The sequence below is a fragment of the Lupinus angustifolius genome, chromosome LG13 (genome assembly GCF_001865875.1).
Source record: "Lupinus angustifolius cultivar Tanjil chromosome LG13, LupAngTanjil_v1.0, whole genome shotgun sequence".
Classification (NCBI taxonomy): Eukaryota; Viridiplantae; Streptophyta; class Magnoliopsida; order Fabales; family Fabaceae; genus Lupinus; species Lupinus angustifolius.
This window is the reverse complement of record NC_032021.1, coordinates 17658846-17676325: the sequence shown is the minus strand read 5'-3', so window position 1 is coordinate 17676325 and position 17480 is coordinate 17658846. Positions and strand designations below refer to the sequence as shown.

The 17480-nt window shown below is 33.9% G+C and overlaps 2 protein-coding genes across 9 annotated transcripts in view; both read right to left on the bottom strand.

The window, feature by feature from the left end:
• LOC109363657 (KDEL-tailed cysteine endopeptidase CEP1-like) lies at positions 7935-8384 on the bottom strand. Its single transcript, XM_019609913.1, has one exon. It carries the CDS (start codon positions 8382-8384, stop codon positions 7953-7955), a length of 432 nt encoding a protein of 143 aa, XP_019465458.1. The 3' UTR covers positions 7935-7952.
• The window catches only part of LOC109325415 (phospholipid-transporting ATPase 1-like), an 8217-nt gene continuing 4859 nt past the window's right edge, over positions 14123-17480 (bottom strand). For 2 of the 8 annotated variants that reach the window (XM_019557783.1, XM_019557776.1), the window contains exons 6-9: positions 17124-17343; positions 16250-16708; positions 15201-15507; positions 14123-14573 (exon numbers count right to left, since the gene is read on the bottom strand). In XM_019557783.1, coding sequence (XP_019413328.1) covers positions 15309-15507; positions 16250-16708; positions 17124-17343 — 878 coding nt within the window. In that variant the 3' untranslated portion in view covers positions 14123-14573; positions 15201-15308. Of the gene's footprint in view, positions 14574-15195; positions 15508-16249; positions 16709-17123; positions 17344-17480 lie in introns of all 8 variants that reach the window. The other 6 variants (XM_019557780.1, XM_019557782.1, XM_019557778.1 and 3 more) reach the window with 6 other exon arrangements.

Here is a 17480-nt window from a genome sequence, read left to right as displayed (position 1 = left end):
ATAATTGGTCACCCATCAATGCAAAGGAACACGACCTTCTTCATTGTTCCCATCAAATGCATTTTTCCATCGTCGATAGTGATGATCTGAATGCAAAAATCTATGATGACCAAGGAATACATTTTCTTTATAATGTTCCAACCTCATTGAATGATTATTGTCTTCACATACAGGACATGCAAAATATCCTTTTGTACTATATCCAGACTGATTACCACAGGTAAGGAAATTACTGATTGTGCTGAACAATAAAGTCCTCAAGTTGAATCTTTCTTCCTATACGCATCATATGCATTTATGCATGTCTCACACATTCGCTTCAAGTCTTCAACTAATGGAGCCAAGTATATGTATATGTCATTTTCTGGTTGTTTAAGTCTAGAAATTAACATAGATAACATCACATATTTACGCTTCATGCATAGAGAAGGAGGTATGTTGTATATTACCAACATCATTGGTCATGTAATGTGGGAGAAACTTTGAACACTATGTGAGTTAATTCCATCCGTTGACAATGCAAGGCGTAGATTTCTTGATTCTTGACCAAAACTAGGATAGTCATTGTAATACCTCAATTTTGACATACGACCTCCCATGCCTATGTGAGTTAATTCCATCCTTCATTGACTTGAATTTTCATAGGCCCACATACATCTCTATGTATTAGTCCTAGTAATTCGGAAGCTCTCTCCACTTCCCAAAAATGGAGATTTGGTCATTTTTCCTTTAAGACAAAATTCACAAGTTGTATATGATTCATAATCATATGGATCAACGTAATCTTCCTCGTTTAACATGTTAATTATTTTCTCTTCAATATGACCAAGCCTACAATGTCAAAGATATGTTTTACTCAATACACTATATATTTTCCTCTTAGAAACATGCATAACTAAAAGGAGGGAGCCAAATGACCTTAATAATTTTGGAGGCCTTTTTATAGTTTATAGAATATTTAGAGCTCTTAGAATAGAGAAATCTTCTAATGAGCTGTTTGCACATAATTTGGATGTATTAATCGACTTTGCAAACCTTATCTTGGATATGGCTTGGGACAAATTTATTCTCATATCCTCAAATCTACATTGATTTCTGTAGTATTAAATGGTGTTCACGGTGTAGATAATGCTAGCAGTTAACACCTCTTTTACTTGAGGATTCCACTATCTATTGCAAGCCAAAAGGATGTTGGAATTGTTCAATTGAATGGAGAAGATGTTACTTATCCAATTCCAAAGAGAGACAACAAAATGACAAAATAAGAATAAGTGGTCTGAGCTATAAGAAGTGGCTCTGCCTAGGCTACAGATGGAGACTATAGAGGAACTCATTCTTTGTAGATTCTCATCGGTAGGCATTTTACTGTTCTGCAATCTCCAAGTGATGAAATATTTGGCACATGGAATTGAGGAGGACTAGATGACTTTGCACCAATTCAATTGATTAGCAGTAGAACTGAAACAAAATAAAGTCACTTTTAGATAAAGCAATCCATCACTAGTCCCTTTCTAAATTATCTTGTCTTTGCTAGTGGATATTATTGTATGAGAAATTTCCTTGACATTTGAGGAAACAGGTCAACCAAGCCAGTTGTCCTTCCAGAAGTTGATCTTGTGACCATCCCCAACCAACCAAAGATAATTCAAAGTTGACGTTTGCCAGTTACATCTGATTATGGGCTAGATTGAATACATGAAGTATCTATTGGAAGGAATAGTAAAATTACTAAATCTTTGCCTATAAAATATGGCCCAGTCCTGAGGAGAAGATAACATCAACTAGAAAAGTTTTAGTAAAGCAGCATGATTCAACTTTTTGATGTATCTTAATCCTATCCCACCATCCTTTAATGGAAGACAAACTTGCTTCCAGGCCACAGTCACTAGCTTCTTTACACTTGTGTCACCAGACCATATCAAATTCTTGATGTAGGTGTCTTCATATTTAAGCAATTGAGAGAGCCAAACATACATATGAAAATTGTATACCAACATACTCTGAATGACATATTTTTACAAGCTTCACTCTACCCATTATTGAAATAGGGTAACCTTTATTTCCAACTAGCAAGCTTTGAAATGACCTTTTCAGCAATAGCTTGAAGATGGATCGTCTAAGCTTCCCCTTAAAAAGAGGAACTCCTAAGTAGTTGAATGGGAGACTGCTAGTAGAAAAGCCCAAATAAGATGACTATGATCTACCATTTCCTGATCCAACAAGTCTAGACCAGGCATGACTCAGAAATACAATTCTGTATGGTTTCCGCAGAAGCCAAAGCAGCTTGCACTCTATTGTGACTATTACTAAACACATTTAAATTCCAAGCCCTCAGCTCTTTCTTGAGTATTTTGATTTTTTGAGTATTTTGAGCTTTTGAGACAACTAAAGACCTCATACCTCCAAGTGTCAGCCAAAACTCTTCTGCGGTCCAAATGTTGCAACACGTTTTATGAAACATGAAAGTAGTTTTTCTAGTAACAATTGAACGGGAAGCACAAAGAAAAATGAGATGATGATCAGATGAGACTCTAGGCAAAGTGCAGTAAGAGACTTGATGCCAAACACATAATCAATCATCATTACAAAGGCTTCTATAAATCCTTTTCTCAATGAGGGCTAATCATTTTCTTTTGTTAGACCAAGTAAACTCAGTACCTCTAGTTACTAAATAATGAGGTTAGCATTATTCATAAAAAAATGAATTCTTCATAAGGAGATCTAGTAGGGGGGGGTCTCTGATCCCCTGCACTCATTAGCCCCTAGGACTATATTGAAGTCACCAATGCAAAACCAGGGACCAATATGTCTAAGCATTAAAAATTGAATATTAGACCAAAGTTGTCCACTTTGAAGGTAGTGAGCGTGGGCATAGATTGCACAATGGTTAATATTTTGCTCCTCAATAGATAGGAAAATGGAGATATGTTGGCTAGAATTGGAAATTACAGTAGGGAAGAGATCAATGTTGCATAACCCCACATACTAGCAAGCAAAGGACCCATATCATTGACCACAAACAACTTAAGCCTCAACCTAGACCAAAATAAAGGGTTAACATCCTCAGAAGAGATCATAGGCTTAGAGATAAACTCAAAATCTGGTTTATTAGTTAAACAAAGATTCTTTAAAACTAACCTTGTATTAAGGTTTCCAAGACCTCTACAGTTCCAATAGGGTACTTTCTTTGAGCAGGATTTAGATAACCATCCCTTCAGGTAAAAAGATTGTCTACGGATTACCTTTCTTTTTCAACATCTTCTTTTGTGATTTAGATATAATTGTGGTAAAGCTCTCATCTTCCTTAACCTCAACTTCTACTTCATCATCAACCCATAATCTACTAATGATTTTCATATCTTCGGCAATTATTGGGTTAGCCATTTCCTCAGCTGATTGAACAATAAAATTCTCACTATTCAGTTGGGGGTGACTGGAGAAAGACTTTCAGATGAGCTATCTACTCATGTTCCCAACAAGTCCTCATCATAAGATACCACATTGTAAACTTCAGTAGTTGGAGATAACACCACTTTTTCTAGTCCATCCAAGATATGATCCTCCCTATTATCAATATCCAGGTTAATGACTAACTCCTTATCTTTAACAATCGATGAGGATTTTTCCATTGGTCGAGTCTTCCTAGTTGTTGGTTTGGGGCCCTCCTCTAACACCTCCTTCTTTGTTGATCTTTGGCAGTTAGAAACCAAATGCCCAATTGATTGGCAACTAGTACAAAATTCTAGGAGGTTTTCATATTCTATAGCCACAAAGAAAGCAAAACCTTCACTTTCTACGAGGATCTGGTCAATAAGAGTTGCCTTAAGATTTATATCCACTAGAACTTTAGCAAAATGCCCAAAAGTTCTATTATTTGTTGCCTCATCCAGAGAGATGGAGTCTCAATACACCCTACAATGGAGAAGATTATCCTAAGACTCCAATACTCTTGAGGAAGACCTAGGATTTTAACCCATCATGGAGAATGAGTTAGCTTCTATAGGCTCAGGATGAAATATGGAGTCCATAGATAAAGACGAATAAAGTCTGGCTTGAGATTCCAGGAGCCTTTGGCGCACACACTTCTCATATCATCAATTGACAAGAAGGAAAAAGTATAGAAACCTTTACCAAAAGAGATCATGCTCAATTTCCCAATCATGCTCCATAGAGAAGTAAGCTTTGCTTTTAGATCGACAAACTTAATGAGACTGTCCCTTTTAAAGAGGATGAGCCTTCCATGAAGGTGATTCTGACATCTTTCAAGCTCTGCTTGATCATCATTCCATGGGATTTTAATGGCAATCACATCACCCATTATAAAAGGTTAAGGCAACTACGAAACTGCAATATCACAAGTGTTCTTCTGAGCTTGTGCAAAAGAACTTTTCGTAGGAGAAATTGGAAGGGGAGTTGAAGGAGATTATGTTATGCCATGAAAGTTCCAAGGAATGATGGGTTCATTTAAGTTCATGATAATTGGTTGTGAAGATCCAAGATCTTTGGAGTCAAACTCTAGCAGAGTTCATTTAAAAAATTCTCAAAAATCTAAATATAGATAGTACTCCATTGGAGAATAAGTTACTCATAAAGAGATAAAGTATAAAATTTTAATAAAAGTTGTTTTAACATATTATCATATGTTTCTTACTCTTAATTATATTTCCTCCCCGCCCCCTTGAGGAATGGAAGAGGTCAGGTTAGCTAAAAGATGGTTATGAGTTCAAGGACGCATGGTGCCTATGCATTTTTAGGGTAATGAGGGGTAGAGAAAATGTCTTGAGTTAATGTTCGAATACCTAGTGCTACGACGTAAAAATAACCCATGACATACTCTCAAGAAAAGCTATAAGTCATTTTTATCTAATTATATAGGATTAAGTATATATAGTTAAAATGAGTTAGTAACAATTAATTAAATAGTTTATTAATAACTTTCTTAGGCTATGTTTATGAGTTATGAGGGAAAGGAAAAGGGAGGGGTCAATGGGCAAATATGTTTATATAGAAGACTAAAGTAATGATAACATGAAAAATATGTTTTTATCCTTACTTTAAAAATATAATGAGCAATGAGAAATGTGCAAAAAATATAATTATAAATTTTTACTAAAGTCATCTTGATATTTTGATATGTTTGTCTCTAGAAAAATCATAAATTGAGGAAACCATGAAAATAGACATATGAAGGGTTTTAGAGGATTCTAGAATACCCCAAAAACTATTCTCTTCTTTTCCCCGACTCGTAGACAAGGGAGACTTTCTTAAAAGTCATACATTCTCTCTCCTCTAATAAACTTCCAAGCAAAGCCAAAAGTATTCTCATTTAAAAGTTATTAATTCAATTAATTCTTCTTCCATCTTTAACTAAATTTTTATATTTCTCTTAATTTCAAAAGAAATATTGAAAAGTTTTGTTGAAAAAGTTTTTTAAAATCATTATTCACCTTTTAAAACCAAGTATAAGACATGCTGAAAAAATCAATTGGTAAATTGAAAGATTAGTGTGCAAGTATATATGTAAACAAGGATATGTGAATAACAAAGAAAATCAAAAGATACGGTATCTTAATATATATTATTAATAAATTTAATATTTATACACTGGCAGTTTAAAAGTGATTGATGTATATATTATATATTATGCATATATTAGTTATTATTGACTTTTAAACAAAAGAAGAAAAAATAAATGGTATACAATATCTATTACCTATATAAGAAAAAAATGTTTCTCATGACAAGCATCAACTTCTCCTTTACTTTTTTCCTTCCAAAACATGTCCATATTTTTATCAATGACTTTCACACATTATATCATGTGACCCTTCTTTTCCAATGTACCTTACTTACCAAATCTTCAATTTGGCTTGGTATTAAGGCAAATTGGACATATATCCATCTCAATTCTATTTGGCTAGTTGGGGATTGAGCCAAAATAAAATTTTGGACTGACAATTGGCTAGGATCATCTTTGGTGGATCTCTTGAACATTCCTTCGGATCTTGCAACTAATCTGAAAGCCTATGTTGTTGACTTCATTCATCGGGGTAGATGGACAATTCCTAGACAATTGGTGGAGCTTTTCCCGGATGTTTCAAAAGTAATCTCAAGGACTTTAATTCCAAATCGAGAGGATAAGATGGTTTGGCATGGAACAACTGATGGCAATCTATCTCTTAAAGATGCGTACTCCAACATATCTTCCCAAGCTAATCCAGTGAAGTGGTTCAAAGAAGTTTGGTCGACTACAATTCCCCCTCTAAATCCTTCATAGCTTGGAGATGGAAACATAATAAAATTCCTATGGATGAGAACCTTCAGAAAAGAGGATGCAATTTAGTTGCGATGTGTAGTCTCTGTAACAAAAATCTTGAGTCATCTAATCACATCTTCCTTAATTGTGCTTTTGCTCAATAGTTTTGGTGTTGGCTGAATTACACTTTCTCCATCAACATAGACACTTCATCTTGCTCTGCTCTTTGGAGGACACACAACAGGGAGTGGAGCTCTCAGACCAAAGAGGCCTTCTCTACTTGCATAATTCATATTATTGTTGTAATTTGGTTCTGCAGAAACAAGGCCATGTTTGATGATAGATTAATCCCAGTTGGTAGAGCTTTGGACAAGCTAAAGTTGGACATTACATTTGCTGCTAAGAATTCAAAGTCATATGCAAATAATAGGCCTGCTGAATTTGCCATTTTGAGGGACCTGAACATCCCTTTGCATTTTAATAGAAGTCCAAACATACGGGAGATGATTTGGCATCCTCATACTATAGGTTGGCTAAAGGTTAACATTGATGGCGCAGCCTAGGGTAGCCCTGGTTTTGCGGGAGGGGAAGGCATTTTCAGAGACCACCTTGGTAGATTTGTGGCTTGTTTTGCTGCTTTCTATGATATACAATCTGCTCTTTATGCTGAGCTTCTTTCTGCTTTACTGGCAATTGAACTTGCTCATGCAAAAGGTTGGAATTAAATAATTGAGAGTGATTCAGCTCTAGTAGTGAGAATTCTCAAAGGAAATATACTTCCTCATTGGAGTCTATCATCAAGGTGGAGTATTTGTAAAACATTTTTGTCATTTATGTCTTGGAAGGTGTCTCATATATTCAGGGAATGGGATTCTTGCGCGGATTTACTTGCTAATCATGGCTTAAGATCTAGATCTTTTACTTAGTGGGATTCAATCCCAGCTATAATCTTTTTGGATTGTAATAGAAACTGGTTGGGGCTTCCAAGCTATAGGTTCACAAACTTGTATGGCTTACTTCTCTTTCTTTAATAAATTCCTTGGGGTGCTTTAGCATCCTTGCTTAAAAAAAATATTGTAATATTTGATACTCGCCACTTATAAGCCCATGGAGGTTTCCCACCCAAAAACCTTCATCATGAGCAATACATATTATCTCTTATGTGTGGTGACCTCATTAATTTTTTCTTAAATTACATGTGACTTAAGTCATTTTTCTAACACAAAAATATTATAACTTTCATTTTCTTTCTTGAGTTTTTCATTCAAAAAAAAATTAAAAATCTTCTTTAACATTTCAATTTATTCAACCTCCTAAAAAAATTTCGTTTCATATTTTATTTTATAAAAAAACATGACTCAATCCTTTATTTTTCATCAAAATCTATTTAATCTTTATTATCACTATTTTTCTATTCTATCTAGAAATTAATATAAATTATTTGTAATACGTATTTATTAGTTTTCTAAATAATAATATTTGTAATATGTTTTTGAGCATGTTTAAATCATGTAAATGCATTGAATAACATGTGTGCTCTTAACCATATTGATATTGAGTAACATATATTTTCTTAATCATATAAGAAAAGAAATATTGTATCATAAGAATGTATAGGTAACTTACTAGTATTGATTATAAAAAAACATTTCACTTATTAGATATTAAACTCATGACTGAATCTCAAACATGCTTTTCAACCTACAATAGTAGGATATGAAGCATCCATGGCAATGCCACAAAGACCTTCTGGTTTACCAATATCTCTTTCTAACCACATGTACCAATTGGCACCCCAATTAGTACCCCATGAATTCTTAACCAACCAATACTTTGTTCCATCGTTGGTTGTACCATAACCTATTGCAGTAACCATATGGTTAGGAGCAGTTGAACATGGTCCATTAAATATCCCTTTTTTGTAAAATCTAAAGTTTGGATCAGCAGTGATAGCAACTGCAACTGGTTGGTTTGCAACAGCTATTTGTAATTGCTCTTCATTGTTATGAGGTACATTTGTAAAACCACTTATTTGAGCTAAAGGTGTGGCCTCATGGCAGGTTCTTATAGATTCTTGATATGGATAATCTTTTTCACTAGTAATACCATGGCTTTGTATGAATATCATCAAACGTTTCAACTTCTCAACCAATTCTCATGCAGTTCATTAACATATGATAATGATGAGTCATGGAATGTTCGACATGTGGCATGATTTCCACATGCCCAAAAGATAATGCAACAAACAAAAATCGTGTGTTTTATTCCAACACTAATACTAGTCATAATTTGTAGATGTAAAATTTGGTTCTATGTAATTACTTATATAGATATTTTAGATATTAGGAGGTGACAAAAATCTTAGCTATTTATATTAATCAAAATCATTTCATTCTACAAATATTTAAAATAACTGCTCTCGGATATTATACATCTAAATATTAATTACTTAGCATTTTGAGAAAAAAAGTCACATGTTTTATTCCAACACTAACACTAGAAAAGATTTAAAGATATAAATTTGGGTCTAGAATCACTCATATAGTTTTTTTAGATATGGGGAGGCGACACAAATTTGATCTATTTATATTAATCACAATGAATTTTTTTCTAAAAATATTAAAAATAACTACTCTGAGATATTATAGATCTAAATATTAATTAGATAGCGCTTTGTTGACCAAAATATATTGGTTGAAAATATTAATAGCATATTGTCAAGATTAATATTGGGATAATAGGAATGAATATGAATAATGGAAATACAATAACTTCTATTTATAAAATGAATGAAGTATTCTTACTCAACTAAGTTTTATACGTATTGTTCGTAACTTTGTAAAGTAATATTAATAGTATTCTTACTTAAATTAAAGTAATATGCATTACTAATAGATGATGAAGTGATAATACATAGATATTAAACGTATTAATTATACCAATAGAATATATTATTATAATTTATATTGAAAGTATTAAACTTAGAATGGAGCAACCAGAGACCTCCTCCGAAAGGGAGTTGTTAGGATAAAGGGATACTCATGTTTATACAAATAAATAAATAAATATATATATATATATATATATATTTAGGAATATATAAATTTAAAAAATAACAAACTAAATGTAAAGTTTAATATCATTGCTTTGTAAATACCTAATTTTTCCAACTATTTTGAAAATTAGAACTAGGGAGAGAATGAGAGAGTAGAAGGATGAAGGGCAAAATGATATTTTTTGTGGTTTTAAAAAGTGAAATAATTATTTAAACTAATTTATGAATATTAGAGTAATTTTTATAATTTTATAAAGTCAATAAAATTTTAACCAAGGAGGGCATTCATTTAATTTTTGTAATTTTATAAAGTCAAATAATTAGTTTGACTCATTTATGGGAATTACAAATATTTTAATGATTTTATAAAGTTACTAATAATTTTTTATCCAAACAAGGGATAAGTGATAATTTTTGTCCAAACGGGAAAGCAATAACTATTATAGTTTTAAAACTTAATGATATATTCTTACCCAACCATGAATTATATATGCATTTTTCATAACTTTTTAGATGTCTCGAAGCTGGTTTTATTCTCTACTAATATAGATTCCTTATTGACAATTATAAAACTTTTCATTATCAACGATTTCTTAAACTCATTAGTTATAAAAATCATTTATTTGGAACATTACAAGATGAACAACTAAAAAACCTAGGGAAAGGACACAAAAATTAGTATAAAAAAAATCCTCTAAAATCATTATAGTGTCCTTAACTAAGACAATCGTTATCATTGTTTTCAGTTTTACATCTTTCTGTTTTGCATAGCAATCATTGGCCTACATTGTATAGGTGTTGCTTCACTGGTCGATTTGTTTTGTGGCAAAATTCTCATGTGTGGCATCTCATAATTCGCCAGCATATAGTCATATTTGGAGATCGTATGTGTTGGGCTCTCAAAGAATCAACTCTAGCGATCGGGGTCATGGTTGTGAAATCGGTTAGGCCAAGAAAGGGTGTAATCAGTTGAGTGGTATGAAGAAAAAGGGCAATAGCAGAATCCAGTGCTTTAACTGTAGAAATTAGGGTCATTTTGCTTCACAATGCAAAAACAAAAAGGTCACTCATGTTAAATAAGGAGAGGTCAGACTAGCTAAAAATGATGAGTCATAAGAAGTTTATTTTCGGCTAGAAGAGAGGACTCTTGTCAAGTTGTTAGTGATTCAAATGAAGCTTTGTTGATGGTAAACAATCATTATGAGCAGAACTCAAATAGTTGATACATTGACACGAGATGTTCAAATCACATGACAGGGAACAAGGACTAGTTTGTGACACTAGATAATTCAGTGGAGACAAAGATTAAATTTGCAGATGATAGTTTCATCACTATAGAAGGAATTAGAAAGGTGATGATCAAGATGAAGGATGGCTCAATCTCATACATTTTAAGTGTTCTCTATCTGCCAAGAATGAAGAGTAATCTTCTAAGTCTTGATCAATTACTTGAGAAAGAGTATAACATGAGATTGGAGGATTGGATGTTGAAGGTGCTCAACAAAGAGGGAGTATTGATCTTGAAGGCACTACTTTCTCAAAATAGAACCTTCAAGATTGGTATTCAACTTGGAGATCACAAGTGTTTGGAATCCATTGTTGATGACATGTGGATTTGACATCAAAGACTTGGTCACCTCAACTTCAAGAGCTTGGAATTGTTGAGCAATGACGGAATGATGACTAGACTACCTAGCATCAATACACCAACTAAATTGTGTGAAAAGTGTCACACAAGCAAGCAAACCAGAAGCTCATTCTGCTCACAAATTCCAACCAAAACCGCTCAACCACTTGAAATTGTATATTGATGTGTGTGGACCATTGGAGGCTCAATCACTTGGAGGGAATAGATACTTTGTGACCTTTAAGGATAACCTCACAAGGAAACTATGGATATATGCAATAGAAAAGAAAAGTGATGTGTTTGGTAAATTCAAGAGCTTTAAGGCACTTGTGGAGAAACAAATTGGAAAGAAACTGAAATTTTTAAAGAGTGATGGTGGAAGGGAGTATAATTCTCATGAGTTCTACAAGTTCTGCAAACAAGAGGGCATAACTCATGATATAATTGCATCATATACTCATAAACACAATAGTGCAGCTGATAGGGTTAATAGAACTGTCCTAAATATGGCAAGAAGCATGTTAAAAACAAAGAAGCTCCCTACAAGGTTTTGGGTAGAAGTAGTTTCAACAGCAGCCTATATCTTGAACATATGTCCTATTAAGAGGCTGACAAACACAACTCCAAAAGAAGCTTGGTCAGGGCTCAAGCCAAATGTGAAGCATCTCAAAGTTTTTGGCTCGGTTTTCTATAAGCACATACCTAACAGTTGGAGAAAGAAGTTGGATGATAGAGGAGAGAAATTGATTTTCCTAGGATATCATTCAACTTGGGCCTACAAGGTGATTAATCCTAAAACAAACACCATCTCATATAGTAGGGATCTCAAGTTTAATGAAGCTAAATCTTGGGACTGGAATACACATAATGCAGAACAGATCAATTAGAATGGATATTGATAGTACACAAAATACACCAGAATCACACACAAACAATATTGACAATGTTAATGCTAGTGAGAGACCTCAAAGACAAAAACAAATGCCATCAATGTTCAGAGTCTATGAGTTGTTTAATGATTCTACAATCACTCATGAAGGGATTTTGTGCACATGGCTCTGCTAGCTGAAATGGAGCCGAACTCATTTAAATAAGGTATCAAGGATTAGTGTTGGATTGAAGCAATGAAGGAGGAAATCGGTTCAATAGAAAAGAATGGTACATGAGAACTTACAATACTACTAAAGCATAAGAAGGTCATCTTAGTAAAGTGGGTGTATAAGGTAAAACTGAAGCCTGATGGAACAATTTCCAAGTAAAAGGCCAGGTTGGTGGCTAAAGGATTCTTGCAAAGACCAGATTTGGGTTTTAATGAAGTCTTTGCTCTAGTGGCAATGAGAGAAACAATAAGACTTGTCATTGCTATTGCAAGCTCAAGAGGTTGGGCCCTTTGTCAAATGGATGTGAAATCAGCATTGTTGAATGGTCCATCAGACAAGGAAGTATTTGTAACACAACCACCTGGATTTGAGGTTCCAAATCAAGAGAAGAAAGTGTATAAACACTCAGGGCCTTGAACAAGAGAAAATATCTACTGAAGCATCAATAGTTATATGCTTATATGTAGATGATTTGCTAATAACATGCAGCAATGATGGTGAGATTGAATGGTTCAAAGCAAAGCTGAAGCTTGAGTTTAGATGGTTGACTTGGGAAATCTTTCATATTTCTTAGGAATTGAGTTTGCCATGACTGATGAAGGGATATTAATGCATCAAAGGAAATACAATGTTGATGTACTTGAGAGGTTTAACATGCTTGAGTGCAACTCAGCCATAACACCTGTTGAAATTGGTCACACTTTATGCAAGGAAAACCTAGAAGATCATTTAGTTGACTCAACTCTTTATAGGCAAATGTAGGATCTCTAAGATACATTTGCAACTCAAGACCTGACTTGGCTTATGATGTTGGATTGGTTAGTAGACATATGGAGCATCCTAAACATTCACATATGTAGGCAGTAAAAAGAATACTCATGTACCTTAAGAGAAGTATGGACTATGGTGTTATGTTCTCTGTCTACAAAGGCAGAGAACTCAGCACAATCTATGGCCACAAATATGCGGATTGGAGTGGTGATAAGGATGACGGGAAGAACACAAGTGGATATTTGTTCAAGCTTGGCAAAGATTTGTGAGTTGGTGCTATAAGAAGCAAAAGGTTGTTGCTCTATCGTCATGTGAAGCAGAATACATTGCAGCTTGCTTGGGAGGACAACAAGCATTATGGCTGCAAGCATTGCTTATGGAATTGGGAATGCAAATGGATGAACCAATCTTGGTGTTTGTGGACAACAAATCAACCATCAATTTAGCAAAGAATTAAGTTTGTCATGGTAGAAGCAAGCACGTAGAGACCAAGTATCATTTCTTGAGAGATCAAGTGGAGAAGAACAACTAGAAGGTAAAATTTTACAAAACTCAAGAACAACAAGCAGACATACTCACCAAACCGTTGAAAATATATGATTTTCAAAGGCAAAGAAGACAACTTGGTGTAATAAGCTTAGCTAGTATGAATAAAGGGATAGTGTTGAATAATGTGTAATTCATTTAGCTATATTCGTTAATTGATTACTGGTATGTAAAATCGATTAAACACTTTAAATAGTAGTTCGCAATTTAGATAGAGCCAAAAATGATTGTTGATTATTGGGAGAAGGATTAGTGACATTCTTTTTTATCAACAGAGGATTAGTGGCCTTCCAACAAATGTTCGTCATATGAATCGAACATTTAATATTTTACTCATTTGAAAATTCAGCGATGTCTTATACTACTATATCAATATCTCACTAATGTTATATGATTGAAGACACATATATGGCAGCAGTATCAAGCCACAAAACTATATAATTGAAAAAACAATAATAACATTGTTTAATTCTTGTACGGCTTAACAATTCTTGTACTACCCTATCGATATTTTTTTGGAAATAAAGTATTTCTGCTAACAATTAACAGCACGTTCAATAGAAACATTTGGGTGAAATACAGCTTTTAAAAACAAGGACAATTTACACGTCCAAAACGTACTAGTACATTTTTCATTGAATTTACTACATCCTTCAATATCCTTGTAGTGCAAAAAAACATACCCACTCACTCACTAAATTTTAGAGAACCAAATGACAAATATTATGAATTCACAATATAAAAAGTACATGTATCTATAATAATTAAACTAAAAGGAACTCATCTTTAATGAAAATCACTTTTAGCAGAGTGTTAGAGTGTTTGTTAGTCAAAGACTAGGCAATGTGAAATTTAACTTTCTCTTTTTCCTTTCATTGTATCCTCTGTTCTTCAAACATTCATTCTCTTTTCTAATGATTTTTTCAAGCCTGATTTTTACAAAACTATATAGTACACTTAGTTTAAACTCTCTCTCTCTCTCTCTCCCAAACACTACACATTATAGGGACCCCTTGATCATGTAAACTGCCATAGATATCTGAGTTGAGTCTCTCTCTCTCTCTCTCTCTGGTTGAGGCATTTGATAAAGCAATGCCATCACAGAGCACTGAGCTTGGCTTCATAAGCTTATCCACAACATAATTGGTTACTTACTATGTAGAAGCATGATGCCATGCATTTGTCTCAAATCCGTGCAATCTGCTTCTTCTTACTCATCTGAACAAATTATATCCCAAGATCAGGAACCATGCACATACAACTGTGAACATGTGATGAGAGGATATTGCTATGCTATATAGACCATCTTAAAACAAAATAGTACATGTCATACTATTAGATGAGATAAGTTATCTCCTGGTATGCTATATAGACCAAAGATAGCAAGTCTTCATGGGGTGCTGTTATATTTGTTATCTTTGGAATGGGATATACTTAGCTTTCCTATAAAAACTTGCTTTTTTGGTAAATCCTAAATGTGTCCATGGGCAGACAATAGAAAATCCCATATATAAATACACAAAAAAGGACAACATTCTTCTCTTCTACTACTAATTATATGGGGAAATTACAATAACCTCTCTTCTGACGTTTTCCCTAATTACACTCACCACCTCTAGCCTGAAAACCCCACACTCATTTCCTCTTGGATAACTCCAATAGAAAGAGGTGATTGTATCTTTTGAAACTAGAGGGTGTTAAGTGTACTTAAATTATATCTCAAAGGAAGCCAGTGTAATTTCTGCTAATGATAATATATACATATATATATATATATACATATATATATATATATATAGAGAGAGAGAGAGAAGAGAGATATTGAGAGAGGAGCCATGACCTTACCTTACCACTGTACAACAAAACTGCCACATGAATGCATTGTGATGGACAAATATATCAATTGAGATTTCTCTAGTTTCTACATGTGACACAAGATAGTAGCAACTCAACTTAAGTGGAAGCTTGCTGCCTTGACCTTGGATGATCTTGTCGCCTTCTAATTAACTCAAATTCTCTAGCTATCTGGATATCCGAAGGCCAAAAAATTTGACTAGCAACTTTACAAGTAAAGCGAGGGATCAATGCCACAATTATTATAAGCAAAATTGTTATCCAGTATGTGGGGGAACTTGCCATATGATAAATAGTCCTGCCATCATTTGAAAACAAGTTAGCTATATATTACATCCTGTACCAATGCATCTGCAATACAAAATACTTATCAAAGCACATGCATGTATGATGTCCTGATAGTATGATACAGATACCAAATGACAGAGACATGAGAATATGGGAATTATTTTTGAAATTCAAGAGGATAAGGTCTACATATGTAACACAAATTTATAGAATCAAATTTTGTATCGATGAAGAATATTTGTAAAGAGACTACGATCATTTTTATAAATACATAACCAAAAATTAGAAAGCGATACTTGCAATCATAACTAAAAAGCACAATCTGTACTAAGACCAAACTAGAGAAAAGACATGAGAGGTTAGATCAAGTGTGAATTAAAAAGGGGTACCATATGATTAGGTCAATTAAAAAGGTATCATATGATTAGGTCAATTAAAGGGGTATTGTATATAGTTGTGAGGAACATAATAAAAAGTAATCAGCCATACCTAAGTCACATTTCTTTAAACATTAATAAGATTAAAAAACTAAGTGGGTTAGCTTATTTGCAGGCCAATTGTTTATTTTGATGTATTTTTCTTCCTTTCAAATTTTGCTATTTTTTTATAGTTATAGTATATGAGCAAGCCCGTAAGTGGTGCAAACCACGTTTTCATTGTAGGCCAACCCAGCCTGGCCCACATACCCAGCTTTTAATAATACTGCTTCAACCATTTAAAAAATACTTATTGAAGCAAACATATGTACTTACCAGTAATTGGGAAAGACAGGTATAGAATCAATTACCACCATGCAACCATATGTGATGATTATCGATCCCCATATAGCAGCATGAGTAATCAATACCCAACGGTTGATGTCCATAGCCAGGTGTACATTTACAAGGATAACAACCCCAATCGTCCACAAACTACCCATGCTCCATATATCAATTGAGCTGTCCTTATAGATGAGCAATGGAGTGTAGAAGAGAACAAGGCTCTGCCATACTGTGTCAATCATTGTGATCCAAAATAATTGCATATTGTAAGCTTCTTGCCGGTGACCTGTACAATACAGTTTTGGATACTTCAAGAGTGTCTTATGACTCAAGTCTTTGTCCAGAATACCAACAATAATTGTAGGTACAGATGTGTAGATCAGAGAATAGAATACACTACTCCAATCTGTCAAGGCAGAAGTTGTAGAAAAAGCAGTGCATAATATATACCTGCAGACAAGGAAGACAGCATATTAGAATGCATAAATTTCATAAACCAAGTGACTATAAAATCCAATAACTTTATCTTTGAGCCCAAAACTTTGTGATATACCCTAGAAACTGTACACTACAACAAGTATAAAATACATAGGAAAGAAATAAGTACTTTCCAAACATCATAGAAGCAAAACACAAAAGGTTGCATAGACAAAAGTTAATAATGAGGAAAATCATTGTCAATTATACACCCACGGCTGATCATAGACAGAAATTATGAAACTCGTGTGTTCCTAGTTCAAGTTTGTGTCCAAATATCTGAAAGGTCAGACATCAACGCCAGATTGAACCAAGTTAAAAGAAACAAAGACAAACTCATATAAACACACAAAAACAACTAGTAATATCCGAATAAAACTATACATACCAGAATAACATCAGTACGAAGACAGCATTGCGGTAGAAGTTGTACAGGACTAAATAACCAACACGCTGATAATTCAAGTGGCCGTGAACCAGAAGTAATTTTTTTAAGAACCGAAATTGTCCCATAGCAAAATCTGATGCCATCACAGCTTGGCGTCCCTCCTGCCCGCATATTCCAACACCAACATCTGCCATCTGGATCATTGACACATCATTGGCTCCTGTCAAAGGTATTCAAAACCAAAAGGGGACCCATAAGTTCATATAAAATCAAATCTAATTTCAAAGCAAATCTAGTTACACAACCCAGTGCAGTGGATAGAAGTTTCATGATCTTAACCTATTGACAAATATTCTT

Excerpts from the sequence above, each read along its gene's own strand:
- LOC109363657 (XM_019609913.1), bottom strand. The coding sequence starts at position 8,384 with ATGATATTCATACAAAGCCATGGTATTACTAGTGAAAAAGATTATCCA.